The 22911-nt window shown below is 36.9% G+C and overlaps 1 protein-coding gene across 1 annotated transcript; it reads right to left on the reverse strand.

Annotated features, from left to right (window-relative positions):
- Positions 1–26: 26 nt before the first annotated feature.
- LOC105829507 (SH2B adapter protein 1) lies at positions 27–6101 on the reverse strand. The gene is made up of 6 exons (XM_036294714.1): positions 4813–6101; positions 4502–4763; positions 2965–3848; positions 2685–2884; positions 2352–2609; positions 27–1133 (listed from the first exon to the last, which is right to left on the reverse strand). The coding sequence occupies exons 1-6, from the start codon at positions 5090–5092 to the stop codon at positions 1002–1004; spliced, it is 2016 nt and encodes a 671-aa protein (XP_036150607.1). The 5' UTR covers positions 5093–6101; the 3' UTR covers positions 27–1001.
- Positions 6102–22911: the final 16810 nt, after the last annotated feature.

Here is a 22911-nt window from a genome sequence, read left to right on the forward strand (position 1 = left end):
GTAGCACGTTTAACAATGCATCGTCCTTTCCGTTTACATTCCACACAATAACACAGTTGTATTCTCCTCTCTCTTTTCCTTCGTGTCATTCATCTGACAAATGGGAAAATTTATACACTGAGCTTTACATTAACGAGGACTAGGGATTATTCATTTATAAATATCGCAGTTTATTTTATGCTTATCGATGGCTATAGGGCACGCCTTACATTTATTTGCCCTACGAAGCATCAGGATTAGTGACAATGCGGCTGTAATGCAATTTCGTATAACAAATTGTACTCGTGAGACGAAGCGGGATTTAATAGTATTTTAGCTTTAGCTTTGGCGCACTTGTCAAGCTTCGGAATGATCCGAAGACGTGATGGGGAGAGAGGGAAGGGGGATTGCATACTGGTAGTCGCGCAATTTCGGAGACTATCATTCCGCAATTACATACATATGTTTTTATGCATAATATTACGTATATTACTTAAGCAATGTGTAACGAGACTCGGAGAGGGGGGAAGGACCTTTCATTAAAATATATTCATTCTTTTAATAAAAATATAGGAGACTATTAGTTTGGTCTCGATGAAAAGACGAGTTACAGATACATGCAAAACTTGTGAAAGGGAGGCTGTAGCGTTATTAGGAGTAGAAATCAATTGAGCACAACGTTATGAAATGATATTATTGCCAACTAAGACTCGTTTTGTTGGTAGTCTATTCTATTTCTTATTATTCGATGTAAATGCGATGCGCAAACATGTTGCTGATAAATCATAAAAGTATAATATCGAATGCTGAACGCAAGAGTCAATGATTGGAAGATGGTTATTTCAAAAAAGAAAAATGCAATTCTTTTGTACTAGTAAAGAGATGTGCTTTCTGTCGCAAACAGTGACTTATGGCGTGACGTGATTCTTTATAGACAAAAAACTGCGGTTACTTCATCGTATCGTTCAGTCCGTCGGACTGACTGGATTGTAGCCTGATGGCGGATTAGCGTGAATCCAGCGTCAGAGAAAACTATAAGTATTCTGAACCGCTCTGCCTGTGGACGAGCCCTGTTGTTCCGCAATGGTATTCTGTTGCTCTAGTCTCTCCAACGATTCCACACGCGTTCTTATAGAACCACCATAAGTGCGTACCTATTTTATTAGCATTTCATTAAGTAACTGTATGTATTCTTAAATCTTACTATCTTATCACAAGTTTCTCTTAAAGTTTCTGGATTTTAGAATTAGTAAAACACACACACACACACATGTATATATATATATATATATATATATATATATATACACATGTCAGGAAAAGACTTGTCAATATTTCAGAAAATAAAACTACCGTGAAGGAAAATGATATTGAATGTAACAGATTTGTTTTATTGGTACTGTAAAAGAATGTAAGTAACATTAGTAAATGCAAATATCTATATAAAAGCATTAATAAAAGCGCAGACAAAATGTTTTGATTCCATTTAATATAATTGTGAGAAATATTGACAAGAATTTTTCTAATATTTTTACGTAAATATAAGCAAATAGGATATTTCGTCCAGAATGTTAATAGTGTTCTAATTTAATGGTGCTTTTTATATTTTTTAATATAAATGTTGCAATTAAATTTTAAAATTATCAGAATACTAACTGAATATAATGATCTCTGGACATTCCTTTATTGCTTGAGGCAAAAAATAAATGAAACAAATTTCTTATAACTTGTGATGTAACAAAGCATACCAGAAATTTCAAGAAAAAGCTTTCACTAAAAGCGAGCTCCTTGTCCCACGGTCATGTTCCTCTGAATACTATATGTCTCAAACATTTATATCATTCCAAACTTTACAAAAATTTCACACGGTGATAATTTTATATTTTTAAGCGAATGATATACAAATTTAATCAAATCAGTATTTATAAAATAATACAAATATTAATTTGTAAATAATAAATAAATAAAAATGTAAGAATGTGTTGTATAACATAACATATCTTAGAAAAAAAATTAGAAAAAAATATAAACACAAGAATTTTTCATAATACACTTACTCTTTTATGTTTTTGAACATATATTAAATAAATTATAACATAATCGGATTGTGTCATAAAAAAATACAATAAACAGCTTGTGTTGCATTTAAATTTTGTATATCAATCAATCTGTACAAATTTTCATCAAATTTTCAGCAAGTTTACACAAATGCAGACACCGATTTAAATCTGTCCTGTATCATCGACCATACGATAAATACCGGCGCTTTAGCTGGTTTATCTACTCACTGTCTGTAGATTAGACTTCAGACTGTGGGTGTTGGCCACTCGCGCTCACACAAGAGGAGTTAGACTTCCACTGCAGACTCTTACTTCTCTGGGCTCCAGAGCTGGCGGAGGTCTCCTTTCTTGCGACTGTTGCACATTCGAGCTACTCGCCACGTTATGGTGTCCCGTTCGCGTTGCGTGATTCGTCGCCACTACATATTCTGTTAAAGTAACATCCGCAGTTCCGCCAGACTCGAGGGGAATCGCATTCTGGCGAAAGTGTTCGAGCATATCATATATCGCAGGAAAGCATAGATGTTGGACTCGGCAATGACCTTGATCATTTAGCGTCATCCGTAAATGCTACAATGAAAAATTATACATGTAACGGTAAAATTTGAATATCATTCATTGTTCAGTTGAAGTTAATATAATTACTTTTGCTCTTCCTTGGAAATTAAAAGTTAATACAAATTCGCCTTTTCTAGTCTCGCTTTGCCGAACCAAGAATACACCGTGACCATTAGCTGCACTATGCAATACAAGCTGCGCGGCATCCGAACGAGGAAGAGTGCCGTGAAACCACGGGTACTCTCGTAAGCTACTCGACAAATCCAGCTCGCCTTCATTAGCAGACACTGTGGGCACAAACAAAAGTATAAATTACTTTGAATTATACTTGCCTGACGACGAACTATTCTTGTAATTTTTTCCTTACTTTGCTCGATTTCTTGCTGAGAGGAACATAATTCTAGATTACTACTGCTGCGCATATGAAGTCTCGGAGGTAATTCCGGCGGATTGCCCTGTGAATCGTCGCCGTGTTCGTGACTAGCGGATCGAAAGCTCTTACTCGCCGAGTTGGCTCGTAATCGATCACTGTCGGATCCGATAGCCAGCGAACCGTGACCCAGAGAATCCCCTAAGGAGTCACCCGGTCCGGAGCCAGGAGCACTCGAGCTCTGCTGCACCGTTCGCATGCAATATCTGATCGTCGCCAGCCACGATTTCATGTCGTTCGAGTCGTGCGCCTCAATGACAAACTCCATGTTTTGAGTTTTCAAAACGAATGTGTTCTCATGGTCCGGCATCTCGAGCGCCGTGGTCTCCCGCGCCTCCGTTATCGCCGAGCAGAAGACGCCACTTCGTGGTTTCACGGCTTTCGGCGGGGAGTAAAACTCCAGCATGTAGCCGCCGATGGCCTTTATCAATGCCAGCCGTGACTTCTCCCATTTCTGCGTCCCGTCTATGTTCTCCCCCATCAAGGAATTGACGATTCCCTCCTTACGACACTCCACCACGATCTTTGACAGCTTAGCCTTGGAGTGTTTGTCCTTGCGGTGCTCGCTGTGGGACAGCTCGACCTCATCACTCTGCTGCTTATGGAAGAAACTCTTACCCTTTTTAAGTCCTTTAAAGGACAATCTGCGGAAGAAGGGTTTGTGAGCAGGTTTCGGCGACACTGCCTCTCCCTCATGTTCGGAATAATCACTGAATTCCTCATGCGAGGATGCGCGAACCGGTGCATTGGTATTTTGGCTCACAAGATTTATTTCTCTTTCATTGGATATTATGCTCCTAGTATCGTGCAATGATAACGATCTAAAAAAATACAAGAGCAATGTTAAATTATGTTATATATGGATAACTTAAAACTCCAAGCTTCCACAGTTTAAAATAAAAACTAATTTATGAAATAAAATGTGTATATATATATATATTCTTATAATATATATTATAAAAGTAAAACTATAAAAAATTCCTTCTGTGAAGTAAAACCTTAAAATGTCTAGTTTTTATAAGTTTTTACAATTAAAGTATTTTCATATTTTCTATATGTTGAAATTTACACAAAGAATCTATATTTGCAAACTCTAACTTATTAATTATTTTTTATAAATTTATTATCTTGAATGTGAAAGTACACAACTCGTGTCTCTCCAACATTTGCCATTCAGATTGGCGTCATCTTCTTTTTATTAATACGCTTAATTAATATGCTTTTATAAAAATATCTTTGTAACAAGCATGAGTATCTATGTTTGCAAGCTCAAACTCATTATTCGTCATCTCTCATAAATTATTATGCATGAAAGTTAAGTTTCTCCCCCTACGTTTGCCATTCAGGCGATTACTTCAATGTTTACTTCCTGACGTACGTATGAAAAGGTTAACGGTCTCGATTACGACTTTCTCTCTCTACGTGACAGCGTAACGGCCGCGGGTACGATAACCGGCATACGGGGAACACACACCTCACGTTCTGGCGCAGATACTCGCTCTCGAAGTGCTCGCAGAAGCTTTCAACGAACTTGCGTAGGAAGTCGCGATGCGAGAGATTTGCGCGGGCGCTCTCGGGTAGGTTCAGGCTAACGTAGGCGCAGAACGCCTTGGCAAAATCGGCGGCCGAGGCGCGGGCGTGTCTCTCGCAGAACTCGATCCAGCCGGTCGCTGCTTCCGGCGACGCGGCGGTCGCCGTGGACGACGTGGCCGTCGTCGTAACCGGTGCCGTCGCCGCTGTTGTTGTCGTCGTCGTTGTCGTCGTCGTCGTCACCGCTGCCGCTGCCACCGTTTGCCGTTGCCGTTGCCGTCACCGCCACCACCGCTGACGTCGTTGTTGTCGTCGTCGTCGTCGTCGTCGACGTTGACGTTGACGTTGACGTAATCTCCGTAGCTTTCGTCGTCGTCGTCGTCGTCCTCGTTGCTGTCGGCGATGTTGTCGTCGTCGTCGTCGTCGTCGTGGCCGTCGTCGGCTTCGTCGCCGCCGACGCCGTTGCTCCGGTCGCGTTAATCACCGGCGATAACGCGGTGCTCGCTGTCGGCGTGCTCGCGGCGTAAACACTCATTACCGGCGTCTGGCTCGCGTAGGGGGCGGAAGGCTTCCCCCCCTCGTGCCGCCACCGCCGCCGTCGCCGCCGCTGCCACCACCACCACCGCCGCCGTCGTCGTCGCCACCCGACGTCGCCCTCCACTCTCTTTCGCCCTGTCGCTAACGGGGTCGTTCCTTCACGATCGTCGAACGTCGTCCGCGCCGTTGAAGGTGTACACCACGCGTTCGGGCGCGCGCGACGGACATATCACTCTCAGCCGTAAAAAAAAAAAATTAATATAGGTAATCACACACGGCGAGATCGCGAAATTGCTGAATGGCCGCGATCGAGTAAAGCACGCACACACTCGCGCGCGCGCGCGTACACACCCCGGATTCTGCAAGGGGGAAAAAAAGAGTGTCAGCGATATTTTATATACGATCTTGCGCTGCGAGAGAATCGACCAATATTCAACGAATAACCACTGACGAATTCGCTACATTATACTTGTCTCCCTCTTTAAATTCGTCGCATCGTTTCGCGACGGGTGCGGGTGGACAGGAGGAAGGGAACGGAGTAGCCGGGTTAACCGAAAACTAATGCTGACGGGACTCCGGAGCAACCGGGAAAAAGTCTTCCGCTCCTCGAGTTTAACTACTCACTCACGCTGGTCTACCCGTCTACCGGAGAGAAGATCGAAAACGACACGGCTCCGCTCCGGTTTCACGGTGCTCCCTCGAACGGACTCGAACGTGATACGCCCTCTGTGGACATGGAAAATATGGGGACACGAACGAACTAGTCAACGTTCACGTTGCGGTTCCATGCCACAAAATGTCGATAACATAAATTGATTTTCCATTCATAAGAGATTTGAAATGAGAATAACAGATATGCGAAGAAAATTCGAGGATTGAGCATCATTGCAATTATGTATGATTTCTGTGATTCTTTTTTATTTATTTTATAGATACCATTGTTATCTTTCGTCAATAAATCAAATCCTTGCACAATCGGTGTTCAGCTTAGATACCAGAAATACGTTGACGCTGCAAGTCCATATTTAAGAAAAAAAAAACTTAAACAATAGGCCGCCGATAGGTGGCGGCGGCGTCACTTGTGAAATTAATAATTTGTTAATATTTTAATATAAATGCAATAAATCATGAAAATAATTATAGAGCAATGCGAAGCAATGAAGGAGCAATTGTTTTATGCTGTATTTAGTTGCACAAAGCTATTATAAATATGTTTCTTATTATAAATAAAAAATTTTACCATTTTTTGTAAATATTTAGAAAAATATTAATTTTAAAAGGGGAGCAATTGCAGATTCTGATGGAGCAATTAAGGAGCAATCGTTTTAGACTTATTTCCATACAGCTGTTATAAATATGTTTTTTAGTAAAAATAAAAAATTTTCACATTTTTTGTTAATATTTATAAAAATATTGATTTTAAAAGGAAAGCAATTGTAGATTATGATGGAGCAATGAAGGAGCAATCGTTTAAGTTTTTTGTCTTTTTCTTAAATATAGACTTGCAGCGCCAACGTATTTCTGGTGTCATTTTAGATGTTTTCATCCACCAGCGCCTCTATGTGCACAATATGTGCACATTGAACTATATAGTCAAATATCTATGAATCCCGTAGGTAATGTGCATGACTTTTTGGGTCTCTTCTATGCTATGTCCACGTTTATTTGGTTCTGTTTCATGCTATATCCGTAAATTTTACAATTATATGCATTCATATTTTAAATCTGTTTTATGCAAATGTGCAATACTGACACTGTACAGATATAGCAAGGAACAGAACCAATATTTTATCTCGCATCACGTTTATCACATATCATTTTATTCCACATATATACATGATAAAAATTCACTCACTGATTGCTGTCGCTGCTCCTGCTGCTGTTGCTACTGCTACATTCCTTTTCCGGAATATCGAGTCACTTGAATCCATGTGCGAATTCATGCAGCGAGAAATCGCTGGCGACATTCCCTTCCTACGTAGATATTGTGTAGTAGCGACAAATCGTCGGAAGTTCGTCCTGTTTGAACAGCATCGACAAAAGTCGCCACATCGTGCCTTTCAGCTGACAGCAGTAAGCGACCTAAATGATTATGGACCGTCCAGCTTACGTCACGTCGCAGTCCGAACTTTGCCTGTGTACGAATGCCGAGTAACTATCGTGAACAAAAATTTTATTTTATTGATCATTTTTTGAGACAACTAATATCTGTCTTAAAAAAATTTCATAAATCGCAGATTATCTGATTTGTTAACATGATATGTTAACATTATACACATAGTAAAAGTTAATACACAAAATTAAAAAAAAAAAAATACAAACTTCATGCAAAATTTATCCCTGCAGAAATAATAAAACATGAAACAAGAGAGCTTTAGCAACACCTTACAAGTTTATTTCAGAAATGCATAAATGGAATAGCGATGCCGCAGAAGTGGAAAATGTCATTAATATCAACCATCCAGAAGAAGGACAGAGTTTTGTTTAATCAATTCTAGACACAAAATTATAAAATCTAATACTTAAGATATTATTTATAAAATATGACGACAATGCGTAATCGGATCGGAAAAAAACAGGAGTGATAATGTGGTCCCTCCATTAAAATAGCTTGCAATTATTATGTTAAATTTTTTAACACAAAAAGTAAAATTATCTACGTATTTATAAATAAAAGATTAAACTTTTCATTTGCATCTTGAGCATTTCTTAATTTTTTCATCTCCTCTATTTTTTAGGACCAAATTTGAGATCCACAATAATATAGATTGTTTTTAATAATATTAAAGTACATTGAAAAATAAATTTTCAAAAAATAAATTAGCGCGCACAAGTGATCGAAACTGTTTGCACTTTGCGGGTCTCGCGAATACTGTGCCGACGGCAGTCAAAAAAATTTTTTTAAATAATTAATTAATATAATTATTTATTAAAACGCATAGAAATGGTCAGGGCTATGTGAGAACTAGCAAAAACTATTGTAGAAATAACGATTGACTCTGTTTGCATCTCATACCTCTGCTGAATGCAGTGACAGGAGTCGGAATGGAAAATTGTAAAAAATAATTAATTGACGGAATTGTTACTGAAATCTATGAAAAAGGTCGAAACTGTGCGAGAACTACTGAAAACTGTCAAAAAAGTGATCGAAACAGCACTTTGCGTCTCGCGAATACTGGGCCGACGGCAGGAGAAAAAAGTTTTAAAAAATAATTAATTAATTAAATTATTTATTCTAACGCATGGAAATGGTCGAGGCTATGTGAGAACTAGCGAAAACTATTGTAGAAATAACGATTGACTCTGTTTGCATCTCATACCTCTGCTGAATGCAGTGACAGGAGTCGAAATAAAAAATTGTGAAAAAATAATTAATTGACGGAATTGTTAGTGAAACCTATGAAAAAGGTCGAAACTGTGTGAGAACTACTGAAACTGTCAAAAAAGTGATCGAAACAGCACTTTGCGTCTCGCGAATACTGGGCCGACGGCAGGAGAAAAAAGTTTTAAAAAATAATTAATTAATTAAATTATTTATTCTAACGCATGGAAATGGTCGAGGCTATGTGAGAACTAGCGAAAACTATTGTAGAAATAACGATTGACTCTGTTTGCATCTCATACCTCTGCTGAATGCAGTGACAGGAGTCGGAATGAAAAATTGTAAAAAAATAATTAATTGACGAAATTGTTACTGAAACCTATGAAAAAGGTCGAAACTGTGGCGAGAACTACTGAAAACTGTCAAAAAAGTGATCGAAACAGCACTTTGCGTCTCGCGAATACTGGGCCGACGGCAGGAGAAAAAAGTTTTAAAAAATAATTAATTAATTAAATTATTTATTCTAACGCATGGAAATGGTCGAGGCTATGTGAGAACTAGCGAAAACTATTGTAGAAATAACGATTGACTCTGTTTGCATCTCATACCTCTGCTAAATGCAGTGACAGGAGTCGGAATGGAAAATTGTAAAAAAATAATTAATTGACGAAATTGTTACTGAAACCTATGAAAAAGGTCGAAAACTGTGCAAGAACTACTGAAAACTGTCAAAAAAGTGATCGAAACAGCACTTTGCGTCTCGCGAATACTGGGCCGACGGCAGGAGAAAAAAGTTTTAAAAAAATAATTAATTAATTAAATTATTATTCTAACGCATGGAAATGGTCGAGGCTATGTGAGAACTAGCGAAAACTATTGTAGAAATAACGATTGACTCTGTTTGCATCTCATACCTCTGCTGAATGCAGAGTGACAGGAGTCGGAATGGAAAATTGTAAAAAAATAATTAATTGACGGAATTGTTACTGAAACCTATGAAAAAAGGTCGAAACTGTGCGAGAACTACTGAAAACTGTCAAAAAAGTGATCGAAACAGCACTTTGCGTCTCGCGAATACTGGGCCGACGGCAGGAGAAAAAAGTTTTAAAAAAATAATTAATTAATTAAATTATTATTCTAACGCATGGAAATGGTCGAGGCTATGTGAGAACTAGCGAAAACTATTGTAGAAATAACGATTGACTCTGTTTGCATCTCATACCTCTGCTGAATGCAGTGACAGGAGTCGGAATGAAAAATTGTAAAAAAATAATTAATTGACGGAATTGTTACTGAAACCTATGAAAAAGGTCGAAACTTGTGCGAGAACTACTGAAAACTGTCAAAAAAGTGATCGAAACAGCACTTTGCGTCTCGCGAATACTGGGCCGACGGCAGGAGAAAAAAAGTTTTAAAAAAATAATTAATTAATTAAATTATTTATTCTAACGCATGGAAATGGTCGAGGCTATGTGAGAACTAGCGAAAACTATTGTAGAAATAACGATTGACTCTGTTTGCATCTCATACCTCTGCTGAATGCAGTGACAGGAGTCGGAATGAAAAATTGTAAAAAAATAATTAATTGACGAAATTGTTACTGAAACCTATGAAAAAGGTCGAAACTGTGCGAGAACTACTGAAAACTGTCAAAAAAGTGATCGAAACAGCACTTTGCGTCTCGCGAATACTGGGCCGACGGCAGGAGAAAAAAGTTTTTAAAAAATAATTAATTAATTAAATTATTTATTCTAACGCATGGAAATGGTCGAGGCTATGTGAGAACTAGCGAAAACTATTGTAGAAATAACGATTGACTCTGTTTGCATCTCATACCTCTGCTAAATGCAGTGACAGGAGTCGGAATGGAAAATTGTAAAAAAATAATTAATTGACGAAATTGTTACTGAAACCTATGAAAAAGGTCGAAACTGTGCAAGAACTACTGAAAACTGTCAAAAAAGTGATCGAAACAGCACTTTGCGTCTCGCGAATACTGGGCCGACGGCAGGAGAAAAAAGTTTTAAAAAATAATTAATTAATTAAATTATTTATTCTAACGCATGGAAATGGTCGAGGCTATGTGAGAACTAGCGAAAACTATTGTAGAAATAACGATTGACTCTGTTTGCATCTCATACCTCTGCTGAATGCAGTGACAGGAGTCGGAATGAAAAATTGTAAAAAAAATAATTAATTGACGGAATTGTTACTGAAACCTATGAAAAAGGTCGAAACTGTGCAGAACTACTGAAAACTGTCAAAAAAGTGATCGAAACAGCACTTTGCGTCTCGCGAATACTGGGCCGACGGCAGGAGAAAAAAAGTTTTAAAAAAATAATTAATTAATTAAATTATTTATTCTAACGCATGGAAATGGTCGAGGGCTATGTGAGAACTAGCGAAAACTATTGTAGAAATAACGATTGACTCTGTTTGCATCTCATACCTCTGCTGAATGCAGTGACAGGAGTCGGAATGAAAAAATTGTAAAAAAATAATTAATTGACGGAATTGTTACTGAAACCTATGAAAAAGGTCGAAACTGTGCGAGAACTACTGAAAACTGTCAAAAAAGTGATCGAAACAGCACTTTGCGTCTCGCGAATACTGGGCCGACGGCAGGAGAAAAAGTTTTAAAAAATAATTAATTAATTAAATTATTTATTCTAACGCATGGAAATGGTCGAGGCTATGTGAGAACTAGCGAAAACTATTGTAGAAATAACGATTGACTCTGTTTGCATCTCATACCTCTGCTAAATGCAGTGACAGGAGTCGGAATGGAAAATTGTAAAAAAATAATTAATTGACGAAATTGTTACTGAAACCTATGAAAAAGGTCGAAACTGTGCAAGAACTACTGAAAACTGTCAAAAAAGTGATCGAAACAGCACTTTGCGTCTCGCGAATACTGGGCCGACGGCAGGAGAAAAAGTTTTAAAAATAATTAATTAATTAAATTATTTATTCTAACGCATGGAAATGGTCGAGGCTATGTGAGAACTAGCGAAAACTATTGTAGAAATAACGATTGACTCTGTTTGCATCTCATACCTCTGCTAAATGCAGTGACAGGAGTCGGAATGGAAAATTGTAAAAAAATAATTAATTGACGAAATTGTTACTGAAACCTATGAAAAAAGGTCGAAACTGTGCGAGAACTACTGAAAACTGTCAAAAAAGTGATCGAAACAGCACTTTGCGTCTCGCGAATACTGGGCCGACGGCAGGAGAAAAAAGTTTTAAAAAATAATTAATTAATTAAATTATTATTCTAACGCATGGAAATGGTCGAGGCTATGTGAGAACTAGCGAAAACTATTGTAGAAATAACGATTGACTCTGTTTGCATCTCATACCTCTGCTAAATGCAGTGACAGGAGTCGGAATGGAAAATTGTAAAAAAATAATTAATTGACGGAATTGTTACTGAAACCTATGAAAAAGGTCGAAACTGTGCGAGAACTACTGAAAACTGTCAAAAAGTGATCGAAACAGCACTTTGCGTCTCGCGAATACTGGGCCGACGGCAGGAGAAAAAAGTTTTAAAAAATAATTAATTAATTAAATTATTTATTCTAACGCATGGAAATGGTCGAGGCTATGTGAGAACTAGCGAAAACTATTGTAGAAATAACGATTGACTCTGTTTGCATCTCATACCTCTGCTAAATGCAGTGACAGGAGTCGGAATGGAAAATTGTAAAAAAAATAATTAATTGACGAAATTGTTACTGAAACCTATGAAAAAGGTCGAAACTGTGCAAGAACTACTGAAAAACTGTCAAAAAAGTGATCGAAACAGCACTTTGCGTCTCGCGAATACTGGGCCGACGGCAGGAGAAAAAGTTTTAAAAAATAATTAATTAATTAAATTATTTATTCTAACGCATGAAATGGTCGAGGCTATGTGAGAACTAGCGAAAACTATTGTAGAAATAACGATTGACTTCTGTTTGCATCTCATACCTCTGCTGAATGCAGTGACAGGAGTCGGAATGGAAAATTGTAAAAAAAATAATTAATTGACGGAATTGTTACTGAAACCTATGAAAAAGGTCGAAACTGTGCGAGAACTACTGAAAACTGTCAAAAAAGTGATCGAAACAGCACTTTGCGTCTCGCGAATACTGTGCCGACGGCAGGAGAAAAAAGTTTTTAAAAAATAATTAATTAATTAAATTATTTATTCTAACGCATGGAAATGGTCGAGGCTATGTGAGAACTAGCGAAAACTATTGTAGAAATAACGATTGACTCTGTTTGCATCTCATACCTCTGCTGAATGCAGTGACAGGAGTCCGGAATGGAAAATTGTAAAAAAATAATTAATTGACGAAATTGTTACTGAAACCTATGAAAAAGGTCGAAACTGTGCGAGAACTACTGAAAACTGTCAAAAAAGTGATCGAAACAGCACTTTGCGTCTCGCGAATACTGGGCCGACGGCAGGAGAAAAAAGTTTAAAAATAATTAATTAATTAAATTATTTATTCTAACGCATGGAAATGGTCGAGGCTATGTGAGAACTAGCGAAAACTATTGTAGAAATAACGATTGACTCTGTTTGCATCTCATACCTCTGCTAAATGCAGTGACAGGAGTCGGAATGGAAAATTGTAAAAAAAATAATTAATTGACGAAATTGTTACTGAAACCTATGAAAAAGGTCGAAACTGTGCAAGAACTACTGAAAACTGTCAAAAAAGTGATCGAAACAGCACTTTGCGTCTCGCGAATACTGGGCCGACGGCAGGAGAAAAAAGTTTTAAAAAATAATTAATTAATTAAATTATTTATTCTAACGCATGGAAATGGTCGAGGCTATGTGAGAACTAGCGAAAACTATTGTAGAAATAACGATTGACTCTGTTTGCATCTCATACCTCTGCTGAATGCAGTGACAGAGTCGGAATGAAAAATTGTAAAAAAATAATTAATTGACGAAATTGTTACTGAAACCTATGAAAAAGGTCGAAACTGTGCGAGAACTACTGAAAACTGTCAAAAAAAGTGATCGAAACAGCACTTTGCGTCTCGCGAATACTGGGCCGACGGCAGGAGAAAAAAGTTTTAAAAAATAATTAATTAATTAAATTATTTATTCTAACGCATGGAAATGGTCGAGGCTATGTGAGAACTAGCGAAAACTATTGTAGAAATAACGATTGACTCTGTTTGCATCTCATACCTCTGCTAAATGCAGTGACAGGAGTCGGAATGGAAAATTGTAAAAAATAATTAATTGACGAAATTGTTACTGAAACCTATGAAAAAGGTCGAAACTGTGCAAGAACTACTGAAAACTGTCAAAAAAGTGATCGAAACAGCACTTTGCGTCTCGCGAATACTGGGCCGACGGCAGGAGAAAAAAGTTTTAAAAAATAATTAATTAATTAAATTATTTATTCTAACGCATGGAAATGGTCGAGGCTATGTGAGAACTAGCGAAAACTATTGTAGAAATAACGATTGACTCTGTTTGCATCTCATACCTCTGCTGAATGCAGTGACAGGAGTCGGAATGGAAAATTGTAAAAAAATAATTAATTGACGGAATTGTTACTGAAACCTATGAAAAAGGTCGAAACTGTGCGAGAACTACTGAAACTGTCAAAAAAGTGATCGAAACAGCACTTTGCGTCTCGCGAATACTGGGCCGACGGCAGGAGAAAAAAGTTTTAAAAAATAATTAATTAATAAATTATTTATTCTAACGCATGGAAATGGTCGAGGCTATGTGAGAACTAGCGAAAACTATTGTAGAAATAACGATTGACTCTGTTTGCATCTCATACCTCTGCTAAATGCAGTGACAGGAGTCGGAATGGAAAATTGTAAAAAAATAATTAATTGACGAAATTGTTACTGAAACCTATGAAAAAGGTCGAAACTGTGCAAGAACTACTGAAAACTGTCAAAAAAGTGATCGAAACAGCACTTTGCGTCTCGCGAATACTGGGCCGACGGCAGGAGAAAAAAGTTTTAAAAAATAATTAATTAATTAAATTATTTATTCTAACGCATGGAAATGGTCGAGGCTATGTGAGAACTAGCGAAAACTATTGTAGAAATAACGATTGACTCTGTTTGCATCTCATACCTCTGCTAAATGCAGTGACAGGAGTCGGAATGGAAAATTGTAAAAAAATAATAATTGACGAAATTGTTACTGAAACCTATGAAAAAGGTCGAAAACTGTGCGAGAACTACTGAAAACTGTCAAAAAAGTGATCGAAACAGCACTTTGCGTCTCGCGAATACTGGGCCGACGGCAGGAGAAAAAAGTTTTAAAAATAATTAATTAATTAAATTATTTATTCTAACGCATGGAAATGGTCGAGGCTATGTGAGAACTAGCGAAAACTATTGTAGAAATAACGATTGACTCTGTTTGCATCTCATACCTCTGCTAAATGCAGTGACAGGAGTCGGAATGGAAAATTGTAAAAAAATATTAATTGACGAAATTGTTACTGAAACCCTATGAAAAAGGTCGAAACTGTGCAAGAACTACTGAAAACTGTCAAAAAGTGATCGAAACAGCACTTTGCGTCTCGCGAATACTGGGCCGACGGCAGAGAAAAAAGTTTTAAAAATAATTAATTAATTAAATTATTTATTCTAACGCATGGAAATGGTCGAGGCTATGTGAGAACTAGCGAAAACTATTGTAGAAATAACGATTGACTCTGTTTGCATCTCATACCTCTGCTAAATGCAGTGACAGGAGTCGGAATGGAAAATTGTAAAAAAATAATTAATTGACGAAATTGTTACTGAAACCTATGAAAAAGGTCGAAACTGTGCAAGAACTACTGAAACTGTCAAAAAAGTGATCGAAACAGCACTTTGCGTCTCGCGAATACTGGGCCGACGGCAGGAGAAAAAAGTTTTAAAAAATAATTAATTAATTAAATTATTTATTCTAACGCATGGAAATGGTCGAGGCTATGTGAGAACTAGCGAAAACTATTGTAGAAATAACGATTGACTCTGTTTTGCATCTCATACCTCTGCTGAATGCAGTGACAGGAGTCGGAATGGAAAATTGTAAAAAAATAATTAATTGACGGAATTGTTACTGAAACCTATGAAAAGGTCGAAACTGTGCGAGAACTACTGAAAACTGTCAAAAAAGTGATCGAAACAGCACTTTGCGTCTCGCGAATACTGGGGCCGACGGCAGGAGAAAAAAGTTTTAAAAAATAATTAATTAATTAAATTATTTATTCTAACGCATGGAAATGGTCGAGGCTATGTGAGAACTAGCGAAAACTATTGTAGAAATAACGATTGACTCTGTTTGCATCTCATACCTCTGCTAAATGCAGAGTGACAGGAGTCGGAATGGAAAATTGTAAAAAAATAATTAATTGACGAAATTGTTACTGAAACCTATGAAAAAGGTCGAAACTGTGCAAGAACTACTGAAAACTGTCAAAAAAGTGATCGAAACAAGCACTTTGCGTCTCGCGAATACTGGGCCGACGGCAGGAGAAAAAAGTTTTAAAAAATAATTAATTAATTAAATTATTTATTCTAACGCATGGAAATGGTCGAGGCTATGTGAGAACTAGCGAAAACTATTGTAGAAATAACGATTGACTCTGTTTGCATCTCATACCTCTGCTGAATGCAGTGACAGGAGTCGGAATGAAAAATTGTAAAAAAATAATTAATTGACGAATTGTTACTGAAACCTATGAAAAAGGTCGAAAACTGTGCGAGAACTACTGAAAACTGTCAAAAAAGTGATCGAAACAGCACTTTGCGTCTCGCGAATACTGGGCCGACGGCAGGAGAAAAAAGTTTTAAAAAATAATTAATTAATTAAATTATTTATTCTAACGCATGGAAATGGTCGAGGCTATGTGAGAACTAGCGAAAACTATTGTAGAAATAACGATTGACTCTGTTTGCATCTCATACCTCTGCTAAATGCAGTGACAGGAGTCGGAATGGAAAATTGTAAAAAAATAATTAATTGACGAAATTGTTACTGAAAACCTATGAAAAAGGTCGAAAACTGTGCAAGAACTACTGAAAACTGTCAAAAAAGTGATCGAAACAGCACTTTGCGTCTCGCGAATACTGGGCCGACGGCAGGAGAAAAAAGTTTAAAAAATAATTAATTAATTAAATTATTTATTCTAACGCATGGAAATGGTCGAGGCTATGTGAGAACTAGCGAAAACTATTGTAGAAATAACGATTGACTCTGTTTGCATCTCATACCTCTGCTGAATGCAGTGACAGGAGTCGGAATGGAAAATTGTAAAAAAATAATTAATTGACCGGAATTGTTACTGAACCTATGAAAAAGGTCGAAACTGTGCGAGAACTACTGAAAACTGTCAAAAAAGTGATCGAAACAGCACTTTGCGTCTCGCGAATACTGGGCCGACGGCAGGAGAAAAAAAGTTTTAAAAAATAATTAATTAATTAAATTATTTATTCTAACGCATGGAAATGGTCGAGGCTATGTGAGAACTAGCGAAAACTATTGTAGAAATAACGATTGACTCTGTTTGCATCTCATACTCTGCTGAATGCAGTGACAGGAGTCGGAATGAAAAATTGTAAAAAAATAATTAATTGACGGAATTGTTACTGAAACCTATGAAAAAGGTCGAAAACTGTGCGAGAACTACTGAAAACTGTCAAAAAAAGTGATCGAAACAGCACTTTGCGTCTCGCGAATACTGGGCCGACGGCAGGAGAAAAAAGTTTTAAAAAATAATTAATTAATTAAATTATTTATTCTAAACGCATGGAAATGGTCGAGGCTATGTGAGAACTAGCGAAAACTATTGTAGAAATAACGATTGACTCTGTTTGCATCTCATACCTCTGCTAAATGCAGTGACAGGAGTCGGAATGGAAAATTGTAAAAAAATAATTAATTGACGAAATTGTTACTGAAACCTATGAAAAAGGTCGAAAACTGTGCAAGAACTACTGAAAACTGTCAAAAAAGTGATCGAAACAGCACTTTGCGTCTCGCGAATACTGGGCCGACGGCAGGAGAAAAAAAGTTTTAAAAAATAATTAATTAATTAAATTATTTATTCTAACGCATGGAAATGGTCGAGGCTATGTGAGAACTAGCGAAAACTATTGTAGAAATAACGATTGACTCTGTTTGCATCTCATACCTCTGCTGAATGCAGTGACAGGAGTCGGAATGAAAATTGTAAAAAAAATAATTAATTGACGAAATTGTTACTGAAACCTATGAAAAGGTCGAAACTGTGCGAGAACTACTGAAAACTGTCAAAAAAGTGATCGAAACAGCACTTTGGCGTCTCGCGAATACTGGGCCGACGGCAGGAGAAAAAAGTTTTAAAAATAATTAATAATTAAATTATTTATTCTAACGCATGGAAATGGTCGAGGCTATGTGAGAACTAGCGAAAACTATTGGAGAAATAACGATTGACTCTGTTTGCATCTCATACCTCTGCTGAATGCAGTGACAGGAGTCGGAATGGAAAATTGTAAAAAATAATTAATTGACGGAATTGTTACTGAAACCTATGAAAAAGGTCGAACTACTGTGCGAAGAACTACTGAAAACTGTCAAAAAAGTGATCGAAAAACAGCACTTTGCGTCTCGCGAATACTGGGCCGACGGCAGGAGAAAAAGTTTTAAAAAATAATTAATTAATTAAATTATTTATTCTAACGCATGGAAATGGTCGAGGCTATGTGAGAACTAGCGAAAACTATTGGAGAAATAACGATTGACTCTGTTTGCATCTCATACCTCTGCTGAATGCAGTGACAGGAGTCGGAATGAAAAATTGTAAAAAAATAATTAATTGACGAAATTGTTACTGAAACCTATGAAAAAGGTCGAAACTGTGCGAGAACTACTGAAAACTGTCAAAAAAGTGATCGAAACAGCACTTTGCGTCTCGCGAATACTGGGCCGACGGCAGGAGAAAAAAGTTTAAAAAAATAATTAATTAATTAAATTATTTATTCTAACGCATGGAAATGGTCGAGGCTATGTGAGAACTAGCGAAAACTATTGTAGAAATAACGATTGACTCTGTTTGCATCTCATACCTCTGCTGAATGCAGTGACAGGAGTCGGAATGGAAAATTGTAAAAAAATAATTAATTGACGAATTGTTACTGAAAACCTATGAAAAAAGGTCGAAACTGTGCAAGAACTACTGAAAAACTGTCAAAAAAGTGATCGAAACAGCACTTTGCGTCTCGCGAATACTGTGCCGACGGCAGGAGAAAAAAGTTTTAAAAAATAATTAATTAATTAAATTATTTATTCTAACGCATGGAAATGGTCGAGGCTATGTGAGAACTAGCGAAAACTATTGTAGAAATAACGATTGACTCTGTTTGCATCTCATACCTCTGCTAATGCAGTGACAGGAGTCGGAATGGAAAATTGTAACAAAATATTAATTGACGAAATTGTTACTGAAACCTATGAAAAGGTCGAAACTGTGCAAGAACTACTGAACAACTGTCAAAAAAGTGATCGAAACAGCACTTTGCGTCTCGCGAATACTGGGCCGACGGCAGGAGAAAAAAGTTTTTAAAAAATAATTAATTAATTAAATTATTTATTCTAACGCATGGAAATGGTCGAGGCTATGTGAGAACTAGCGAAAACTATTGTAGAAATAACGATTGACTCTGTTTGCATCTCATACCTCTGCTAAATGCAGTGACAGGAGTCGGAATGGAAAATTGTAAAAAAATAATTAATTGACGAAATTGTTACTGAAACCTATGAAAAAGGTCGAAACTGTGCAAGAACTACTGAAAACGGTCAAAAAAGTGATCGAAAACAGCACTTTGCGTCTCGCGAATACTGGGCCGACGGCAGGAGAAAAAAAGTTTTAAAAAATAATTAATTAATTAAATTATTTATTCTAACGCATGGAAATGGTCGAGGCTATGTGAGAACTAGCGAAAACTATTGTAGAAATAACGATTGACTCTGTTTGCATCTCATACCTCTGCTGAATGCAGTGACAGGAGTCGGAATGAAAAATTGTAAAAAAATAATTAATTGACGAAATTGTTACTGAAACCTATGAAAAAGGTCGAAACTGTGCGAGAACTACTGAAAACTGTCAAAAAAGTGATCGAAACAGCACTTTGCGTCTCGCGAATACTGTGCCGACGGCAGGAGAAAAAAGTTTTTAAAAAATAATTAATTAATTAAATTATTTATTCTAACGCATGGAAATGGTCGAGGCTATGTGAGAACTAGCGAAAACTATTGGAGAAATAACGATTGACTCTGTTTGCATCTCATACCTCTGCTGAATGCAGTGACAGGAGTCGGAATGAAAAATTGTAAAAAAAATAATTAATTGACGAAATTGTTACTGAAACCTATGAAAAAGGTCGAAACTGTGCGAGAACTACTGAAAACTGTCAAAAAAGTGATCGAAACAGCACTTGCGTCTCGCGAATACTGTGCCGACGGCAGGAGAAAAAAGTTTTAAAAAATAATTAATTAATTAAATTATTTATTCTAACGCATGGAAATGGTCGAGGCTATGTGAGAACTAGCGAAAACTATTGGAGAAATAACGATTGACTCTGTTTGCATCTCATACCTCTGCTGAATGCAGTGACAGGAAGTCGAATGAAAAATTGTAAAAAAATAATTAATTGAAACGAAATTGTTACTGAAACCTATGGAAAAAGGTCGAAACTGTGCGAGAACTACTGAAAAACTGTCAAAAAAGTGATCGAAACAGCACTTTGCGGTCCTCGCGAATACTGGGCCGACGGCAGGAGAAAAAAGTTTTAAAAAATAATTAATTAATTAAATTATTTATTCTAACGCATGGAAATGGTCGAGGCTATGTGAGAACTAGCGAAAACTATTGTAGAAATAACGATTGACTCTGTTTGCATCTCATACCTCTGCTAAATGCAGTGACAGGAGTCGGAATGGAAAAATTGTAAAAAAATAATTAATTGACGAAATTGTTACTGAAACCTATGAAAAGGTCGAAAACTGTGCAAGAACTACTGAAAACTGTCAAAAAAGTGATTCGAACAGCACTTTGCGTCTCGCGAATACTGGGCGACGGCAGGAGAAAAAAGTTTTAAAAAATAATTAATTAATTAAATTATTTATTCTAACGCATGGAAATGGTCGAGGCTATGTGAGAACTAGCGAAAAACTATTGTAGAAATAACGATTGACTCTGTTTGCATCTCATACCTCTGCTGAATGCAGTGACAGGAGTCGGAATGAAAAATTGTAAAAAAATAATTAATTGACGAAATTGTTACTGAAACCTATGAAAAAGGTCGAAACTGTGCGAGAACTACTGAAAAACTGTCAAAAAAGTGATCGAAACAGCACTTTGCGTCTCGCGAATACTGGGCCGACGGCAGGAGAAAAAAGTTTTAAAAAATAATTAATTAATTAAATTATTTATTCTAACGCATGGAAATGGTCGAGGCTATGTGAGAACTAGCGAAAACTATTGTAGAAATAACGATTGACTCTGTTTGCATCTCATACCTCTGCTAAATGCAGTGACAGGAGTCGGAATGGAAAATTGTAAAAAAATAATTAATTGACGAAATTGTTACTGAAACCTATGAAAAAGGTCGAAACTGTGCAAGAACTACTGAAAACTGTCAAAAAAGTGATCGAAACAGCACTTTGCGTCTCGCGAATACTGGGCCGACGGCAGGAGAAAAAAGTTTTAAAAAATATTAATTAATTAAATTATTTATTCTAACGCATGGAAATGGTCGAGGCTAGTGAGAACTAGCGAAAACTATTGTAGAAATAACGATTGACTCTGTTTGCATCTCATACCTCTTGCTGAATGCAGTGACAGGAGTCGGAATGAAAAATTGTAAAAAAATAATTAATTGACGAAATTGTTACTGAAACCTATGAAAAAGGTCGAAACTGTGCGAGAACTACTGAAAACTGTCAAAAAAGTGATTCGAAACAGCACTTTTGCGTCTCGCGAATACTGTGCCGACGGCAGGAGAAAAAAGTTTTAAAAAATAATTAATTAATTAAATTATTTATTCTAACGCATGGAAATGGTCGAGGCTATGTGAGAACTAGCGAAAACTATTGGAGAAATAACGATTGACTCTGTTTGCATCTCATACCTCTGCTGAATGCAGTGACAGGAGTCGGAATGAAAATTGTAAAAAAATAATTAAATTGACGAAATTGTTACTGAAACCTATGAAAAAGGTCGAAACTGGTGCGAGAACTACTGAAAACTGTCAAAAAAGTGATCGAAACAGCACTTTGCGTCTCGCGAATACTGTGCCGAAGGCAGGAGAAAAAAAGTTTTAAAAAATAATTAATTAATTAAATTATTTATTCTAACGCATGGAAATGGTCCGAGGGCTATGTGAGAACTAGCGAAAACTATTGGAGAAATAACGATTGACTCTGTTTGCATCTCATACCTCTGCTGAATGCAGTGACAGGATCGGAATGAAAAATTGGTAAAAAAATAATTAATTGACGAATTGTTACTGAAACCTATGAAAAAGGTCGAAACTGTGCGAGAACTACTGAAAACTTGTCAAAAAAGTGATCGAAACAGCAACTTTGCGTCTCGCGAATACTGGCCGACGGCAGGATGGAAAAAAAGTTTTAAAAAATAATTAATTAATTAAATTATTTAATCTAACGCATGGAAATGGTCGAGGCTATGTGAGAACTAGCGAAAACTATTGGAGAAATAACGATTGACTCTGTTTGCATCTCATACCTCTGCTGAATGCAGTGACAGGAGTCGGAATTGAAAATTGTAAAAAAAATAATTAATTGACGGAAATTGTTACTGAAACCTATGAAAAAGGTCGAAACTGTGCGAGAACTACTGAAAACTGTCAAAAAAGTGATCGAAACAGCACTTTGCGTCCTCGCGAATAACTGGGCCGACGGCAGGAGAAGAAAAAGTTTTAAAAAATAATTAATTAATTAAATTATTAATCTAACGCATGGAAATGGTCGAGGCTATGTGAGAACTAGCGAAACTATTGGAGAAATAACGATTGACTCTGTTTGCATCTCATACCTCTGCTGAATGCAGTGACAGGAGTCGTGAATGAAAAATTGTAAAAAAATAATTAATTGACGAAATTGTTACTGAAACCTATGAAAAAGGTCGAAACTGTGCGAGAACTACTGAAAACTGTCAAAAAAGTGATCGAAACAGCACTTTGCGTCTCGCGAATACTGGGCCGACGGCAGGAGAAAAGTTTTAAAAAATAATTAGATTAATTAAATTATTTAATTCTAACGCATGGAAATGTCGAGGCTATGTGAGAACTAGCGACACTATTGTAGAAATAACGATTGACTCTGTTTTGCATCTCATACCTCTGCTGAATGCAGTGACAGGAGTCGGAATGGAAAATTGAAAAAAAATAATTAATTGACGGAATTGTTACTGAAACCTATGAAAAAGGTCGAAACTGTGGCGGAGAACTACTGAAAACTGTCA

The sequence above is a fragment of the Monomorium pharaonis genome, unplaced genomic scaffold (genome assembly GCF_013373865.1).
Source record: "Monomorium pharaonis isolate MP-MQ-018 unplaced genomic scaffold, ASM1337386v2 scaffold_416, whole genome shotgun sequence".
NCBI classification, from domain to species: domain Eukaryota; kingdom Metazoa; phylum Arthropoda; class Insecta; order Hymenoptera; family Formicidae; genus Monomorium; species Monomorium pharaonis.